This window comes from Rhinolophus sinicus, linkage group LG03 (assembly GCF_036562045.2).
Source record: "Rhinolophus sinicus isolate RSC01 linkage group LG03, ASM3656204v1, whole genome shotgun sequence".
Taxonomy (NCBI): Eukaryota; Metazoa; Chordata; class Mammalia; order Chiroptera; family Rhinolophidae; genus Rhinolophus; species Rhinolophus sinicus.
The window spans coordinates 149,546,016-149,564,622 of NC_133753.1; the positions used below are offsets into that span (position 1 = coordinate 149,546,016).

Consider the following 18,607-nt stretch of genomic DNA (forward strand, 5'->3'; position numbering starts at 1 on the left):
CCCTGCACCATGATAATCTTCATGCAAGTCTTTTTTCACAAATTAGATTGTGACTTCTTTGAATACAAGAAATAGGTAAAAGATCCTTTTAATTTAGTCAAGCATGCCTGGTAATGCTGTTTCTTGAGTGATTAATACCACCCATAGGGAGGAAAAAATCCAGAGTAATTCTTCAAGACAGTAGCAGCAGTAATAACCAAGAAACACTTCCTTAAAAACGAGCATAAACATGATAGCTCAAAAGTGTAAGTGAAAACATGTTTAATCTCACGCATAAAAGGAGAACCACTAGCTAAAAATAAACTAATGTAATAATTTCTTAACTATCAAATTAGCAAAAATAGAAAAGTCTGATATACTCTATTGACAAAGCTGTAAGGAATCATTCTTCCAATTTTTCACTTTTGACTACAATAACTAAAATATACTTGTTTCCTTCTCGATTCTAGAAAAATGCAATAGAGTCTGAAAGTTAACTGGCAGTTTGACAAAATCATCATCTCACATCAAATGAGTTCACTTCTAGATCGTCTGGAATTTCTCCTAATGTATTAGGTGACAAAGCAGTAGAGTATGTACAGGATATGCCAAGAATGATTTAGGACAATAAAGAACCGATCTCTGAATTATCACATAGTTAAATTTTCAAATTAGTTTAAATAAATATAAATAGTGTTGAGGAAGCTGTAGTCTCTAAACTAGAAGAAAACAACAAAGCTAAATATTTAATAATGAATCATCTTTAATTCCTATTAATTATCCAGCACTTATATTATTTCCAATCCTCCCTGGCAGATGATATTGTTTCATTTTTCAGAGAAAAAAAACTATGGCATGAAAAAGGTCAAGAAAGTTCAAGGTCAATTAGTATATGTCTGAGACAAAATATGAAGCCGTGACTTTCCAATGCCTATATACTCTTTCCATCAGATATACTAAAAATAGAGTTTACCACAATCACAAGTTTATCAAAAGACATTGGTTGAGCTGATTGTTTATTAATGATTCCAAAACTTTGACAGGAAAATATTGTGTTTCCTCTTCAACACAATCAAAATTAAATTCTCAAACTGAGCACACATTGGGATGACCTGAACCCCAATTGTTGAGCTCTACTGTGAATGTACCTTGATGTCTGGGATGGTACCTGAGAATCTGCATTTCTAACAAGGAAAACATTCTTATAGTCAAAATAGTCTTATTTTATTGACTAAGGAATATACTAGGCTTCTGTATTTTATTAATGTTCAACAAGCAAGTGAAGACATTCTTTAGAATTTATCCTATTTTGATCAGACTATGCATAAACATTAAAGTTCTATCTTCATGTCATTTAGTTAATCAAAGGTTATTCTGCAAATCCTTTAGTAAGCCACTTAACTTCATAGTCATATTTCATTAAAAACCAAGATGCATTACAAAAATAAATGTCTTTTCAAAAAAACAAAATAAGTAAAAATTTTACATCTAACATAATTAGCTTTTTTATGTCTTTAATCCAAGTTTCTTTACCAAACCCTCTAGGATAGTGCACCTTTCATTGTATTTCAACTGATTACCTCCACCATGCATTAAATTGAACATTACTCAATCACTACCACATATAACTTCACAGGAAGATTCCAACATGCCAGAAAGTACTGTCACCTTCAGCTAGACATGATGAAATTAAATAAACAATTCTTGTGGCTAATCAACCTCAGTCTCCCGCTTATTCATCTCTGTATGTATGTGTGTACACACACACATACACCAACCTCGAGTTAAAGAGTAATCTAATAACATAAAAGTCTACATGGATAACTTTATACAACCAATATTCTTAATCACTTATTACATCTGCTAACACTTAATAGGATGGAGTTTCAAGATTAACACTCAAAACCCTGAATGTCTTAGGTATTTGTTCTATAGTAAAAAGAGTACTAGTCTAGGACTTAGGAATTCTGGGTTCCTGAAAATGACTAGCCTCTGTGACCTTAGGCAAATCACCTACACTCTTAATTTTCTCCTGTGCAAACTAGGGGCAATATGATAGACGATCACCATCATCAGCTGCAGCTCTCAAATGTTATGCTATAGATTGTACATCTTTATTGTTTGGAAAGCTGACTGCCTGTATTCAAATCCCAGTTCCACTAATGAAAAGCTGTAAACTGAACGAGGCACTTCATATTATTTTACTGTGACTCAGTTACTTCATCAGTAAAATGTATCATATAGCTCATTAGCCACTACATATAAAATGCTTAATACAGTTCCTACACATGGAATATATTCAGTAAATTGATAGCTGAGGCTGTTATCATCATTACCACCAATAACAAGCTAAGGATGGAAAATGTCTCATCAAGATGGCGGAGTAGGAAAACGCTATCCTTGGCTCCTCTCACCACCACATCAAAATTATAGCTGAGCTATAGAACAACCATCTTTGAGAAACGCCTCAAGTCTAGCTGAACAGAAGTTCTACAACTAAGGACATAAAGAAGAAGCCACCTCGCGACTGGTGGGAGGGGTGGAGACACTGAACAGGCTGGCCCGACACCTACATGTGACCATTAAAAATCAGGCAGTGTATCTCGGCTGCAGAGGTTCCCCTGAAGGAGCCAGGGGTCCCAGCCCCACAACAGGCTCCCCAGCCCAGGGTTGTAGTGCTGGGAAGCAAAGACCCCATAAGTTCTGGCTGTGAAAACCAGTGAAGATTATGGCTGAGTCACCTGGAGGGCTGCTGGAGTCCCAGACATTTCTCTTCAAGGGCCTGCGCATGGACTTACTTGGTGGTGTACTCACTCACTCTGAGCTCTAGTGCTAAGGTATCAACTCAAAAGGTGCCAGGGACATACACGAAGGAACTGATTTGTCAGGTTTCAGGGTGAGGGGGAAAGGTGCATCTTTCTTCTCCCAGAGAGAAGTGCTGGCAGAATCCATTATTTCTTTGTTGAGCCCTTCCCATTTCCAGGCATATAGATGCAGGCAGCTGCCATATCTGAGTCTCCATCAAGCTGGCTTACACAGGTCACCCTGCCCTGGTGATTCCCTGAGACCTTGCCCCTCCCAACTTGTGAACCCACCCAAGCCACTTCCAGTGGATTTTCCATACAAACAGACTATCCTGGCTTCTGCTGCAACCTGTCCTAAAATCTCTCAAAGGTTCACAAACCCCAAACAAGCAGCATCTGGTCTTGGCATGCCTGCACCTCTTGCTAAGCAGCCCCAACCTCAGCACTAGCAGCAGCTGGCCTCGGTTCATGGCTTGCCCTATTTAGGCAGCACCAAGTCCAGTGCCAGTGGCTGCCACCTGCAAATTTCTTTGTGGTTCATGCCAGATGGCCCCCAGCAGGGCACAGGCTGTGGCTGAACTTGGTCTGAAGCAGGGCCCCTCCAGGAGGCTCCAGTATGCCTGGCATCCACCTTCAGACCAGGTCAGAGCACCACCCAGCTTCCTCCATGGGCAACAAGAGACTCACTTCAGATCAAAAGACACACACAGACTAAAAGTAAAGGGATGAAAAGATATTTCATGAAAATGGAAAAAAAAAAGCTGGTGTAGCAACACTTATACCAGATAAAATAGACTTTAAAATACAGGCTATAACAAGAGACAAAGAAGGACCCAGTAATCCCACTTCTGGTACTTATCTGAAGAAACCCAAAACACTAATTTGAAGGGATATTTGTATCCATAAGTTCACTGCAGCATTATTTACAGTAGCCAAATATGGAGGCAACCTGGGTGTCCATCATTGGATGAACGCATAAAGAAGAGGTGGGGGCCAGCCCAGTGGCTCAGGCGGTTCGAGCTCCATGCTCCAAACTCCAAAGGCTGCTGGTTTGATTCCCACAAGGGCCAGTGGGCTCTCAACCACAAAGTTGCCGGTTCAACTCCTCGAGTCCCGCAAGGGATGGTGGGCTGCGACCCCTGCAACTAGCAAAGGCAACTGGACCTGGAGCTGAGCTGTGCCCTCCACAACTAAGACTGAAAGGACAACAACTTGACTTGGAAAAAAATCCTGGAAGTACACACTGTTCCCCAATAAAGTCCTGTTCCCCTTCCCCAATAAAATAAATAAAAAGAAATAAAAAGAAAGAAAGAAAGAAAGAAAGAAAGAAAGAAAGAAAGAAAGAAAGAAAGAAAGAAAGAAAGAAAAAGAAAGAAGACGTGGTACATACATGTGATGAAATATTACTCAGGCATAAAAAAGAATGAAATCTTGCCATCTGCAACAACATTGAGGAACATAGAGAATACTATGCTGAATGGAGTAAGTCAGACAGAGAAAGACAAATGCCATATGAGTTCATCTATATGTGGAATCTAAACAAGATAAACGAAACAGAAACAAACTCATAGATACAGAGAATATTTTAATGGTTGTCAGCTGGGAGGAAGGTTGGGGGAGTGGGCGAAAAAGAGCAAGGGATTAAAAAGTACAAATTGGTAATTACAAAATATTCAGGGGGATGTAAATTATAGCATAAGGAATATAGTCAGTAATATTGTAATAACTATGTATGGTGTCAGATGGGTACTAGACTTATCAGGGTGATCACAATATAAATGTCTAATCACTATGTTGTGCATCTGAAACTAACATAATGTGTCAACTGTCATTGAAAAATAAAAATAAAAATTATTTAGAAAAACAAGCTAAGGTTGAAACAAAATAGCTGTTAATGATTGAGCTATTAAGAAAGTACAGCACATCTTATGCGATGAATAGGCCAAAAACACTCAGAGCCACCTAATGAGGAAAGCAACCAGAAGCAGTTCTTAGTCCAACCTTTATATGTCATGCGACCCTATTACCTCTGCTATATGTGTAAGAATGAGGAACTGGCATCTGTGCCAAAGGCAGACATTTTTAGAAATGGACATAATAAAGCCTGACAGACACCAATAGAAGTGACTAATTGGATAATGAGTAATCAATCCAATTAGACCCCATTTCTTCAACTGCTTGACTATGAGACAAAGACTGGTAGCAGAAGAACTTGACACTAGGCACAGTAGAAAGACAAACAGATGCTAAGTCGTAAGACAGTGGCCAGAAAAGGGAGAAGGAAATTCAATTACTAGAGTTGCTGATGAATCACCAAAGCAAAAACAGGGCCTACAGGGTTACTGCTATCCTAGTTAGGAAGAAATGACTTGGTAAAACAGGAGTTTTCCCAGTGTGCTGCAGATCCTCAGAAGAGCCTAGAGGAGGAGAAGGAGGAAGCATATGAGCAGGTACAAGACAGAAAAGAAGGTGACAGAGATCAACCCCCTAACTTTCACTTGAATCAATTTTTATGTTTTATACGTATTGATTTCAGAGGAAAATGCCTTCCACTGCTTGGTGGGAGGGAGATGAAAGGCAGAAGGGTATGAACTGAGGAAACAACTTGTTAGCTCCCAGAGACTGTTTCATTGCAATCAGAGATTCACCGTGTTGGGTTTCCTTCCCTCCCACAAGAATCCTTACAATAAACCTCCATCACCTGACGTAACCTGAGCCTTAAACCAGAAAAGGTAAAACCACTATTCTTTGTCATTTTGTATTCATTAAAACTCTGTAAAAACAGTTTATTGCCATTAACTATATTTAAATAAAATCTGCTGTGAGAGAAAGATTTTAGTAAGTATGGACATGTTACTGCGCCCTAGTATATATACTGATCCCCAGCACACTTACTGATCCAAAAGTGCTATTAAATCGCTGCTTAATTTAACTCTAGTTTCACCTTCTCCTTTCACTTCCCCTTCCAATTTAAAAAAGGAGGACAATACAAATATAACTCTAGTCTTTAATTTATCCTTTATTTTTCTCAGTGTTTGATAGTCCCTACAGTTCAAAAGCGTAAGCCAACTTGATAAAACGTAGCTGGGGAAAAAAATTTTCTCCATATCTAAATTGCATCTCTTCCCACGTTTCCTGAGGATTACCCTGTCAGTCAGTCCTCTCTATGTTCAAGTTCATCCTCTCAACAGGATGCCTCACACCTACATTTCAAGTCTCAGTCATCTTTAAAACACACACAAGCAAGGAAAAACAAAAACATTTCTTCAACCATAGATCACCCTCGAGCTACTTTCAGCCCCTTCTCTCACTCTTCTTTCTGTCCACTTCTCCATCTTTCCCTCCCCTCCTCCACCCCTGATTAAGCTGCTAGTATTTCTCACATGTAAACTGCCTTTTTACTGGTCTCCTTCCCATCTTTTGACCCTTTTCCCCAATCTACACGATGAACCAGAATGAGCTTCGCAAAATACGAAACAGCTCATGTCACACCTGCAGATTTGATTAATGTGAGGAGAACAAATGTATATTAAGTTTGGTTTATGCTCTCAATAATCAAAGAGCATATTTTAGGCCTTTGAAAATTTCCAAAAATTTGGGAATAGACAATGAGTAACTGGTGAAATCATTTATAGGAGAGTAACTGGTGAAATCATTTATAGGATAGGAATTGCAAAGATGGGTAACCTCTCACCATCTACATAAGTGACTGCTAAGGAAGGAGGACAAACTTGACAGCAGAAGTATTCACATTCTTTTATTACACACAGCTTACAGTGCAAAACCCACCTACTGTTGGAATAATACACTTTATTCGTCTAGACTTGTCCTATATAATATGGTCGCTCTTGAAATTTAGTCCAAATTGAAATATGCTGAAAGCATATGCGTAAAACACACAATGTTTCCAATTTGAAAGATTTAGCAGAAAACAATGTAAAATACATCAATAATATTTATGTTGATTATGTGTTGGTAAGATATTTTGATTTGGGAAGTTAAATAAAACATATTACTGAAATTAATTTCACCTATTTTTTTTCCATATGGCTACTAGAAAATTTTAAAATACATATGTAGCATAAAGTATATTTTTACTGGACAATACTGATGTAGGCATTACAATTTTTTTCAAAACCGGCTTATATTATTATTTCATTTTCATCCACTTGAGCAAATTCAGTTGTATTAGCAAAAAGGAAAACAACAAACTCAGACAAAGGTAAATTTCCACTAAGATTTTCAAAATTACAAAAGATGGTAAGAGATCTGATCAGAAGCTTCCCAATCCAATGTTTTCACATAACATAGCAGCAGACTTTCACCACACTTTTACACTTTCCTCACACATTTTCACATGATACCTAAAGATAATAATTTGAACATTAAAAGATGTAGAAGAAAATGCATATTTACAATTCTATCAAGGATATCTACAGGAAATTGAAGGCTAAAGCAAAGACAGACTGAAGGAGAGAAAGAATTCACCTAGTTTAGCATAATACTAGACTCTTTAATTATCTCAATATGTGATCCTCAGAACAGCCCTGTGACTTAGATTCTATATCCTTTCTTTCACTGTTGATAATACCAGCTCAGAGAAATTGAAGTAACTTGCCCAAGTTATAGTGTTAATAAGTGACTTGGTCAAGATACAAATTCAAATCTGACTCCAAAGACAAAGTTGTTCTAAGAAAATGTAATAAGAACACAAATCTATATTTAGAACAGTATTTCTTCAAATAAAGACTGAATGAAACATCGCATTGCTCCACATAACTTAAAATACTCAATAGCTCTGCTTAATCCAATCAATATTATACACTAGACTAGGCAAAGCGACTACACAAGAGAAGTCCCAAGCTAGTGGCTATGAGAGACCCTCACTTCAGAGAGTTAAAATTTTGTCATACGCTATACTTCTCAGAGCTACTATAATCATAGAGAAGCTAATAAATACTGAGAATTTCATTTAGGTGGAGAAGTACATTTTCTAAATGCCCCCCAATCATTTAAAAAAAAAAGAACTTTGAGAAGCCAATAAAAATCTCAGTGACTCTGAAACAACATGTATTCTAACAAAACCTTTGTAATCATTATAAGTGCTTAATAATTACTAGGAATTATTCACGAAATCATGATTTTGAAAAATTAATATTCATTTTCATTGCAAGAATCATGAAAGCCTTACTTAAACCTAAAAGAGACTCACCAACTAATTCTGATGGACCCAAATCAGTCCTTAGTAAATCAGAAAAAAGTGAAGCAATCACACCCAAGCAGATTTCCCTCACAAGTAAAACTTAAAAGCCAACAAACCACACCTTAAGTTGCACTATTTGTCCATGTTAATTTAAACTAGCGTTAAGTGTCAAAATAATTATTTCATTATCTATTACACCCTACATTCTAAAGAATTCTTTTGAAACAAAACATAATTTCTACCTGTAATATAATTTGGGGGGCACTCCCTCCAGATAATTAATGATCTATGTAACGGACTTAAATAATATAGACAGCAACAAATTCTAGTTATTTATCCACAGTCAAAATGAAATTAAGATGTCTGATCCTTTCTTTGTTCCTTTATTTTATATTATCGGCAGCACTTTTAGCAATTGCTGTGAGAAATCATCCCACATTATCCTTATTAAAGCCATTACCTGGAATGGTTTTAGTCCAAAGTTCTACAGTTACCGAGTAAACTTGGACATATTAACCTCTGAGTCTGAGTTTCCCCATCTATAAAATGAGGGAGGTAAACTATAGCACATGAGCCTTCTGCCTCAAACTGTGCATTCAGGGGAAAATGAGGCTGTAATACTGACCAATTCCTCTTTTTCCTTTAAGATAGCTCATGCATCACCTTCTCAGGAAGTTTTGCTCCTGCAATCTGAAAAATGTGCTATTCTTGTTTCTTAGCAGCAAAGCATTTACATACAGTGCATTATATCTCCGAAGTAAAGTGTGGATTCTTTGACATCAGGGACTTCTCGTCTTTATCTTTGTATCCCTAGTGACTATCACGGTGTCTAATTCCCTTTCAGAGCTCCATATGTTTGGCTAAATAAATAATGTACTCTTGTTCCATCTTCAATGGCAATCTCTTCAAGAGAACTGAGTTTGAAGCTCTTTACGCTCTAATACAGTCACAGCAATTTAAAAAATTTTAAGTAACTATAAAGACCTTATTAAACTGGCAAACGCTCCACTTTAAGTATACTGGTTGATAAAGACTGAGAATATGCTCTGTTTATTTTTCAAATTATGCCATTGGACCCACTCAGTCACATTAATCATCTAACCAAAACAACAGAAATCCGTCCATTGGCAAAAGAATTAGATGGTCCACTGGCAAATGCTATGAGATGCCACTAAAGTAAAGGGGTCCTACTATTCCAAATTGTACACTATACTCTGTGTGGCATCGTATCTGAGCTACAGGAACTACACGAAAGCCACTAAAAAAGAGATAACATCTCTGAAGACAGGGCAGCAGCAAAAAGCCAAACAAATGACGTCTAAAGCATTCAATAGGGTAAAGAACTGAACATTCAGATAGTACCAAAATGTCTTATAGCTATAATACACCCTTGAAGATTTTAAAAATAAAGAACTTTACACAACCAGTACCTTTGACCACATATAAAAATTAACTCAAAATGAATCAAAGCTCTAAATGTATGAACTAAAACTCTTAGAAGATAACACAAGAGTAAATATTCATGGCCTTGAGTTAGGCAATAGCTTCCTAGATATGACAGCAAAAGCACAAGGAAAAAATAACTGGATTTTACCAAAATTAAAAACTTTCCTGCCATAAAGTATGCCATAAAGATCAAAGAGACAACCCCAGAATTAGAGGAAATTTTTGCAAATATATAACTGATAAGTGACTTATACCTAAAATATACTAAAAACTCTAACTCAATAATAAAAAAGACAAATAACACCATTTAAAAATGGGCAAAGGATCTGAACAGACATTTCTCTAAAGAAAATATACAAATAACCAATAAGCACATGAAAAGACGTTCAACATCATTAGTCATCAGGGAAATGCAAATCAAAACTACAATGAAGTATCACTCCACACCTCCTAGAATGGTTATAACCAAAAAGTCAGACAAGTGTTGGCAAGAATGTGAAAAAAATTAGAATCCTCATGCTCTGCTGGAGGGAGTGTAAAACGGTACAGCCGTTTTGGAACAGTTTGGCAGTTACCGTATGACCTAGCAATTCTACTCCTAGGTATATATCCAAGAGAATGAAGGCGTATGTTCACACAAAAACTTGTATACAAATAGTCATAGCAGCATTATGCCTAACAGTCAAAAAGTACTAACAACCCAAATTTATATTAACAGATGAATGGTGAAATAAAATGTAGTATTTCCATGCAATGGAATATTATTTGGCAATAAAAAGAAATGAAATCCTGATACATGTTACAATACCAATAAACTTTGAATAATTATGTTATGTGAAAGCTGCCAATCATAAAAGATCACATATTGTACGATTCCACTTACATGAAATGTCCAGAAAGGATGTTAGTGACTGCCTAGGGCTAGAGGAGTTAGGAGGAAATGGGAAATGACTGGGTATGGGGTTTCTTTTTGGGGTGATGAAAACATTCTAAAATGGATAGTAGTGATGATTGCACGACTATAAATATACAAACTACAAACCACTAACTCATACCCTTTAAATGGGTAAACTGCATGGTATCTGAATTACATCTCAAAATTGTTTAAAGAAAAGATAATCAGATGTAATATTTCCTGGAAAAAATGTTGCCAATCAGCGATAAATCCATAAGTCTTTAAAATCTAAATACCAAATCACTCACTGCCCTCATTAAATAACAAGAAATGTTCATAGGAAAGAAGTAAGGAAAGACAGGGTAGGGGGGGTTAGCAATCAGGGCCTACGATGACACCTGAGTTGGAATACCTGCAAATTGGATACTTTATTTTAGCATCCAATTACACTAAATTACCAAAATTTCTTGTGAAATTTGAGAAACTGGGTAGCTAGTAGAAGTGCCTCAATATTAATGCACTTAAGTCTACAGATGTGAAAAAGGTTAATCATGTAGAACAGGAAAGCATTTGATCATAGTATGTCTGTTCACCTGACCCATGAGTTCAATCACTAATGAATGAGCCACTAATGAATGAGCCACTGAATTGATATCCTAGGGATGGGAGAACAGGGTCCTCCCACGTAGATTTCTCTTATTTTAAGTAAATTATCAAGAGATTTTTGCACACAAACCAAGTTTGTTTCATCACAGTCATTCTCCACCAAGATGAACAGGTTTTCTGTCCTCCTTTATTAAATACTGAAATACCAGAACAAGTACCACTAAATGTGGCAAGCAAAGACCTGTGAACAAATTTTAAAAAGTCTTCCCATTTTAGTCATATTATAGATACTGAACTTTTAAGTGTAGCTTTTCCACTTGAGAATAAATGTATAGAACATTTTCTTATGAAACGAATTCTGGCTGCATAAGGTACTCTTTGTAACTTGGTGGTTAAGCTCCCCAATACTTAAAATAATAGGACCACCAAATCGAAGCATTCTCTACAACACAGCCATGTGGGAAATGCTCAGAGTTCCAACTGTGAGACAAGGGATTCTTCTCCAGCTAGCTTCCCATGACTCTGAAAAGTAATCACAACTTTAAAAACTATTAGACTCAATATAATAAACTACGTAGTATCCTTTTCAAAAATCACCAACATTAAACAACGAAGTATACAACTTTCCAATATTTAAACAAAACTTACATCACAAGACGATTTGCCATAAAAATAAAATGAGCTCTCATTATTACCCTCAGTTCAAGTTGTGATATGTAATAACTTCTGAAAGCCCTAAGCTTTGTAAGACAACCAGTAATTTGTATGCTTGTTTTTGTTACTATTTCTGTTAATACCAAAGAGTTTAACAGTTAATAAAAAGTAGTCCGCCTTATATAGGTGAGGGATGAAATATGTTGCAACCAAGAATCTTGCACCATTATTTATTTCCTTTATCTTTTATTTTAAGAGCTTCCCATCTTTGTCTTAATTCAAAAGAAAAACTCTTGAAGCTATAAAAATTAAAAAAAAAAAAAAAAAGACAAAACTAAACACTGAAGGCAGAAAAATTAAGTAATTTGCCTAAGGTCACCTAGCTAGGAAGTGGAGAAGCAAACCTAGGGAGACTAGTTCCAGAGCCACCCTTTTATCTACTACCCTGTTTACCCAAAAATCAGACCTAGCCGGACCATCAGCTCTAATGTGTCTTTTGGAGCAAAAATTAACATAAGACCCGGTCTTATTTTACTATAAGAGCCAGTCTTATAATATAATATAATATAATATAATATAACAAAAGATGAATATGTCATGTGTATACATTTTTTGGCACCCCCAGTGTGTGTATATACACACACCTACTCTAGGGACAATCATCAAGGATTTGGGAGCCATTCTCTATAAGCGGCTTTTTAGATAAAGTCTCCATTTCTTTTGCAAGAAATGGATAAGGAATGTACAGAGATTTTTGACAAGGGTGTCAAGATCATTCAATGGGGAAAGAAGAGTCTTTTGAACAAATGGTGTTGGAACAATTTGATGTCCACATACAAAAGAATGAAGTTCAACCATACTCACACCGTAAACAAAAATTAACTCAAAATTAATCATAAACCTAAATGTGAGAACTAAAACTATAAAACACTTAGAAGAAAACATAGGATTAAATCTTCATTACCTCTGATTTGACAAAGGATTCTTAGATACAATATCAAAATACAAGCCCCAAAATGTAATTTGGACTTAATCAAACTTAAAACTTCGTGCTTCAAAAGATGTTATCAAGAAAGTAAAAAGACAATCTACAAATAGAATATTTGTAAATCATATACCTGGATAAAGGACTTGTACCCAAAATATATAAAAATCCCTTATAACTCAATAACAAAAAAGGCAAATGACTCAATTTAAAAATTGGCAAAGGATCTAAATAGACATTTCTCCAAAGAGGATATACAAATGGCCAATCCGCACATAAAAATATGTTCAATATCATATAGCCGTCAAGGGAATACAAAACCACAATGAGATACTTCACAATGAGATACTTTTGATTTTTTGGTTAAAATCAAAAACGGATAATAACAAGTGTTAACAAGGATGCAGAAAAAGTGAAACCCTCATACACGACTGGCAAGAATACATATACAATGGTGCAGCCACTTTAGAAAACAGTATGGCAGTTCCTCAAATGATTCAACATAGTTACCATATGACCCAGCAATTCCACTTCTAGGTATATAACCAAGAGAACTTAAAACAAGTGTTCAAACAAAAACTTGTACACACCTATATACAGCAGAATTAATCACAATAGTCAAAAGATAGAAACAATCCAAATGTCCATCAACTGATGAACTAGCATTACTAATTTTTAAAAGCACCCAAGGCCAAATCACAAAGAGGAGATTATTAGATCGCTCTCTGTGTACAGGTCTACAAGGACTTCTTGCGGCAGTTCTTGCACAAGGAAGGGGACCAGGGGCTCCACAGCAGCCTACCCTGCGAGGTCAGAAGCTATAGGACAGTACAGGCTGCCTCAGTAGGAACAAATGAAACAGAATGAAAGTAAAGACTTGGTACAAAGTCCAATCCAACCAACCGCCACATAGCCTTTTATTTCCACTCCTACTGAAAGTGGGGAAATTTCCCCCCATTTAAAAATGTCTCATAGTGTTCAGATTTGCATTCCTCTACCAAAAACAGGTTTAATTCTAGCATGGCTTTGGTAAGAAAATGTTACCTCTCATTTAGCTTTTGGTAATTCTGGTTCAAAGAAACAGACTCGCGTCACCTCAAATGCTGGGAAGGGAGGGTCTTTTAAACATACACACAGAAAGAAGGATGCCGGGTTTCAGAGACTGGAACGCTTCAAGACATTACAACATCTCTTGCAGTTCAAGAGCAGCTCTAATAAGGGATAGGAATTCTAGAAAATGACCCTTAGAAGCCCAGGTCAGACAATTGTTACTCCAGTGTTTCGTGATTAAGACAATTTGGTTGTCCTCATGTCTTTCCATGATTATTCCCACTACAACTACGTGACCTCTTCTCTGAGCTTTCAGTCTACTTTCCTAAAATAGCGCAGTTAACTATCTTTGCTCCTATTGGGGCAAAATTTTTGGACTAAGCAATCTTATATTCTCCAGATCAACTGAGAGACTGGCTTCTCTTGGGCCAGGTACCTTTGGTAAGATCAGTCAGCTGAGGCCAGGGTGGCAAAGGTCACACAATAGAGGACATGATCCCCTTTGTATAAGCTGCTCCCTCAGTGGACGTTGAGGCTTAGAGAAGTAAGTAGGTCACTAGAACATGAATTCATGCCTCCTCTCTAGCTCAGATGATCAGACTCAATGCCAATATCTAATAAATTAAAAGATGAGTTTATACATTCACAAAATGGCCCATACAGGTACAAAAAATGTAACAATTGCAGAGTTTCAAAGTAGAAAAAAACTTGACATACAAATCTCTACCTCAGCATCTCTAATAGATAGTTCATCCAAATTCTGTTCGAATTCCTTCAAGTGCTGGGAAACTCCATACCAAAAAAACATTGTCAAGCTATCCTAACAGATGTTATTAAATCTTTGTTAGGACAAAATCTATCTTCAGGTAAACTCTGCCAATTAGCCTTAGATTTTTTTTTTTTTTTCCTGAAGCAAGAACAGGGTTTTGCCATTCAACCAAGAACTCTTCAAATATCATACTTCCCTTTAGGGTTCTGTAGAGGAAACCCATAGAGTAATTTAAATGTAAATTATTCTTCCTAGGATCTGATTCCAGACTATTCTGACTTCTTCTTTGGGCACACCCTACTTTGTTTAAAGCACTCTTTAAATAGGCACTTGGAATTGAAGACAATACCTGTGGGACAGACAATAAAATAGAATATTATAGATTCATTTTTAGAAACTGGTCACTAATCTCATTTAACCCAATATATATTTTTAAGAAACTATATCACACTGGTGATACATATTAAGAAAATATCTGGGGTCAGCCAGATGGCTCAGTTCATTAGAGCACAAGCTCTGAATAACAGGGTTGCCTGTTAGATTCCCACATGGGCCAGTGAGCTGCGCCCTCCACAACTAGATTGAAGGACAAGGACTTGGAGCCGATGGTCCCTGGAGAGACACACTGTTCCCCAATATTCCCCAATAAAATTTACAAAAAAAAAAAAAATACCAGCCTGAGGAAAGTGGGAACTCACACAGCTTACCGAATGTAAAATACAGATCATCAACTACTATCACTATGTCCAGATTAAAGTTGAAAGATAAAGTTTGAGAAGTTAGACTATCACAGAAGAAATCCTCAAAAATCCTTTCCTAGTGCTATCCAACCTCCAATCTTAAATTTTAAATGGATAATGGAGGAGTGACATCAACTAACTGTAAATGAAAACAAAATGGGTAACATCCTTGAATTATGATAGGTCACCTTTTAATGACAAGATTTTCAATTTTCAATTTCAACTAAACTCTTAGAATACTAGCAAAATTACTGTAAATTAAAAGATAACACAAATAAGAATACTGAGTTGTAGGCCATTTTTAAGAGATGATTTATATAGAGTATAATTGATTTTTGAGGCCAAAACAAAATAGACATTGTACTCAATTTTAATACAGAGTTCTTTAATTAGAGAGGAAGCATACACAGTGACAAAGCATTAGAATTCTGACAACCTGGATCTAGTCTAGCAGAGTGACTTAGAGCAAACTAATTATTTTTGGCCTTGATTTCCCAACTATGACCTGCCAAAAAGCTACTAATAGCACTCTAGAAGATTCAAAAGGAAAATGAACTTCACCAAATTAATAAGAATATAAGTATTTATAATTAAATACAATTTCTTGAAGTACTATTATACTACTTATTATAATATGAAAGCCACCATGCACTGAACACTTATTACACATTAAATGTTTGTTCACCTAATCCTATTAGCAATCCTATGGAGAAGGTACCATTATCCTATTTTACAGAAAGTAAACTGAGGTATAGAAAAGCTAAGTAACTTGCCAAGGTCTCACAGCTGGTTAATGACAAAGCCAGATTTTGCTGGGGTTTTTTAAAGCTCTTGAGCACAAACTTAAAAACTACCCTCTGCTGTCTCCCCATGAGAGCCTCAAGTCAAAGCTCCAAATACAAAACAAGAATTTTGGTGTCAGAAATGCAACCAAATACAGTGCTATCAGCAGTGGACTAGGAATCAGGAGATCTAAGTTCTGCTGCCAATTCTGCACTCCCTACACCCGCATGTAAAACAATGAGCAAGTCAGCAAGTCAGCAATGGAAGTCTAATCAGTTATTCCAAGTTTCTTGATCCACAATGAAAACTATTCAAATGCTATAAATTCATTCACTGAGCCTATCACAACCATTAGAATAAAGTAGGCACTCAAAAAATGAATCAAATCCAGCAAATAACTACAACAACTAATAAAATCAAATAAACCACTGTAGTCACATCATGTAAGGATATTATCCTCAGAAATTATTTTCACAAATGACTCAAATGAAGGTGCTGGCAAAAGCGTTCCTCACATAAAAGTGAAGGAAATGTTAAAAAACTGAAAAGGCAATGGAAATCAAAGTTTTTAATCAAGAAGAAATGAGGTGGTTGCCAAATGTGAAATATCACATATTTTGAAAATATGAACTTTATTTTCTAATAGTGAAAATAAGAACAGATTTGAAAAGAAAGATGATTATAAGATAACACAAAGACAAATCTAGCAACTTTTTATATTTAAGTAAGAGAGGACCAGAAACGCTATTTCAAAAATCACATTTACATAGAAGGCAGGCAAAAGTAGAAAGAAAAAAAGAATATGCTATAAACATAAAGCTTTACTTTGAGAAGATACAGCTAGATACAAATGGAAAAGGGTCAGATACACAGTGCTATGACAGTCACCAAAAACAAGGAAAAACCATACGGAATGTGTGTACAATCAAATCTTCCTTAGGCCTAAATTACCCATCCCTTGAAATACTTATGAACTTGAATAATTATTATTCTCTGAGTACATCCACTTACAAAGAACAAAAAAGTTTATAATTTTATGTCTTAATGAATGAGTATTTAAAACCACTTTTGAGTTTAGAATTACTACAGCAACCTTATGTGTGGCAGAAGAGGAAAGTGTCATGGCAACAATCAGATGTTGCATTAAGAGCAGATAATGAACTCCTTAGTCTTCTTCCTTTGCCCAGTCCTGTGCCAAACCCTTCCGAAGCGGGAGTTGATAAGGCAGATTCCAAGAAGGAAAACAGCTCATGTGGGAAATGGTATCCTCATACAGTCCAGAGAACCAATGACGCACCAGGAGCTTTGGAAAATATCCCGTCGTTTACCTTACTAAGAGCAGTTAGGTAGGAAGCTGATCGTCCACGTGCACTATTCTTTTGCAAGTGTGCTTATTTTTGCTATCAGACCCTCACCCTCAGCCTAAAGGTAGGGAGGGGGAAATGGCAGCGCTGCTGGTGGTATTTGGGCGCAACACAAGTTTAAAACATAAAAACATAACCCTTTTTTTTTTTTTGCAGCGTACTCTGGGCCCTCACCTCTCCTCCACCTCTGCCATCACCCTACGCAGCACTTCGCCGCCGCCTTGGGTCCCCATGACAACCCCTCCAGAGGGCGAGCCCTCCTCCACCGCCTCCCAGACCCGGCCGCAGCCGGCACACTTGCCTGGCAGCTGACAGCTCCACCTGCCCAGGTATCTCACTCTCCCTGCTCCCAAAGGGCGGACCAGGAACACCCCCCACCCCCGCGGCGTGTGGGCCCACTCCCGTGCGAGGACACGATCCTCATCAGTCAGGGACATGGGGAAGGGCGGAGGTTACAGTCCGACCCCCAAACGAGTGACACCGGGCCTGGGGCGCGACCCCCCAAAAGCGGTGCGGCGGCCCCGAGTCCATCTAGGCGGCTGAGAGGAGCCGAGGGGCGGGCGCAGTGGGTTCGAAGGAACTTGTCTGTATTCACAAACAACGACGCGTCTCTGCGGCGGGAGATGCTTGGGGACATCGCTCACCTTGAAGGGGTTGTTGATATCCGGGTCCGCAAACGGGTTACTGTCGAAATCCGACATCTCTTTCGCACTCGGCGTCACCCACCGGACCCAGGCGCAGAGAGGGAGACGAGGCGAGGCCGCCGCCCCCCTGCGCGGTCACGTCGCCGCCGCCGAGCAGATCCGGGTGCAGCTCGCCGGGCCACCCAGCCGGCCGCGCCACTGAGCATGCCCGGTGCGACGGGCTCCGGGCCGGCTGCGCTTATCCAGTTCGCTGTCCCGTTCCTCTGGGCTTGGATCCAGCGCTCCGGGCTTTGGCTACGACTGAGGGCGGAGGGAGCCGGGAGCAGCGTGATCCATCCTACTGCCAGTGGAACCGCCGACTGAGGTTCTGCATCTTGACCAGCAACACGTCTGTGTGGACTTGATTGTATTATCACCAATTTAAAATCGGCTCCTGTGACCTAACATGACTTGGGGAAGAGGTAGTATTTTGTGGGTAAGAAAGACCCACTGACACGACTGCTCCAACTTGGAAAGGCAGCCTGGGATGCAGGCTGCACACCTGGGGAAGGAGGAGCTATTTAACCACGCTTCCGGCACCCGGCGGAGACCACAGGGAGCGGAATAGCTGCGCACCAGACTCCAAAGATTACGTCTGGACGGGCCCAGCCCTGACTGAAGAATTTTCCACACCTTTGACCCCCAC

General features: G+C 38.1%; 1 protein-coding gene across 1 annotated transcript in view; it reads right to left on the reverse strand.

The window, feature by feature from the left end:
• SCAMP1 (secretory carrier membrane protein 1) overlaps positions 1-18,557 on the reverse strand; it is a 79,397-nt gene extending 60,840 nt beyond the window's left edge. The window contains exon 1 of the mRNA XM_019728169.2: positions 17,923-18,557. Within this exon, the coding sequence (XP_019583728.1) occupies positions 17,923-17,979 (57 nt within the window). The 5' untranslated portion in view covers positions 17,980-18,557. The remainder of the gene's footprint in view (positions 1-17,922) is intronic.
• Between the last annotated feature and the right edge of the window lie 50 nt (positions 18,558-18,607).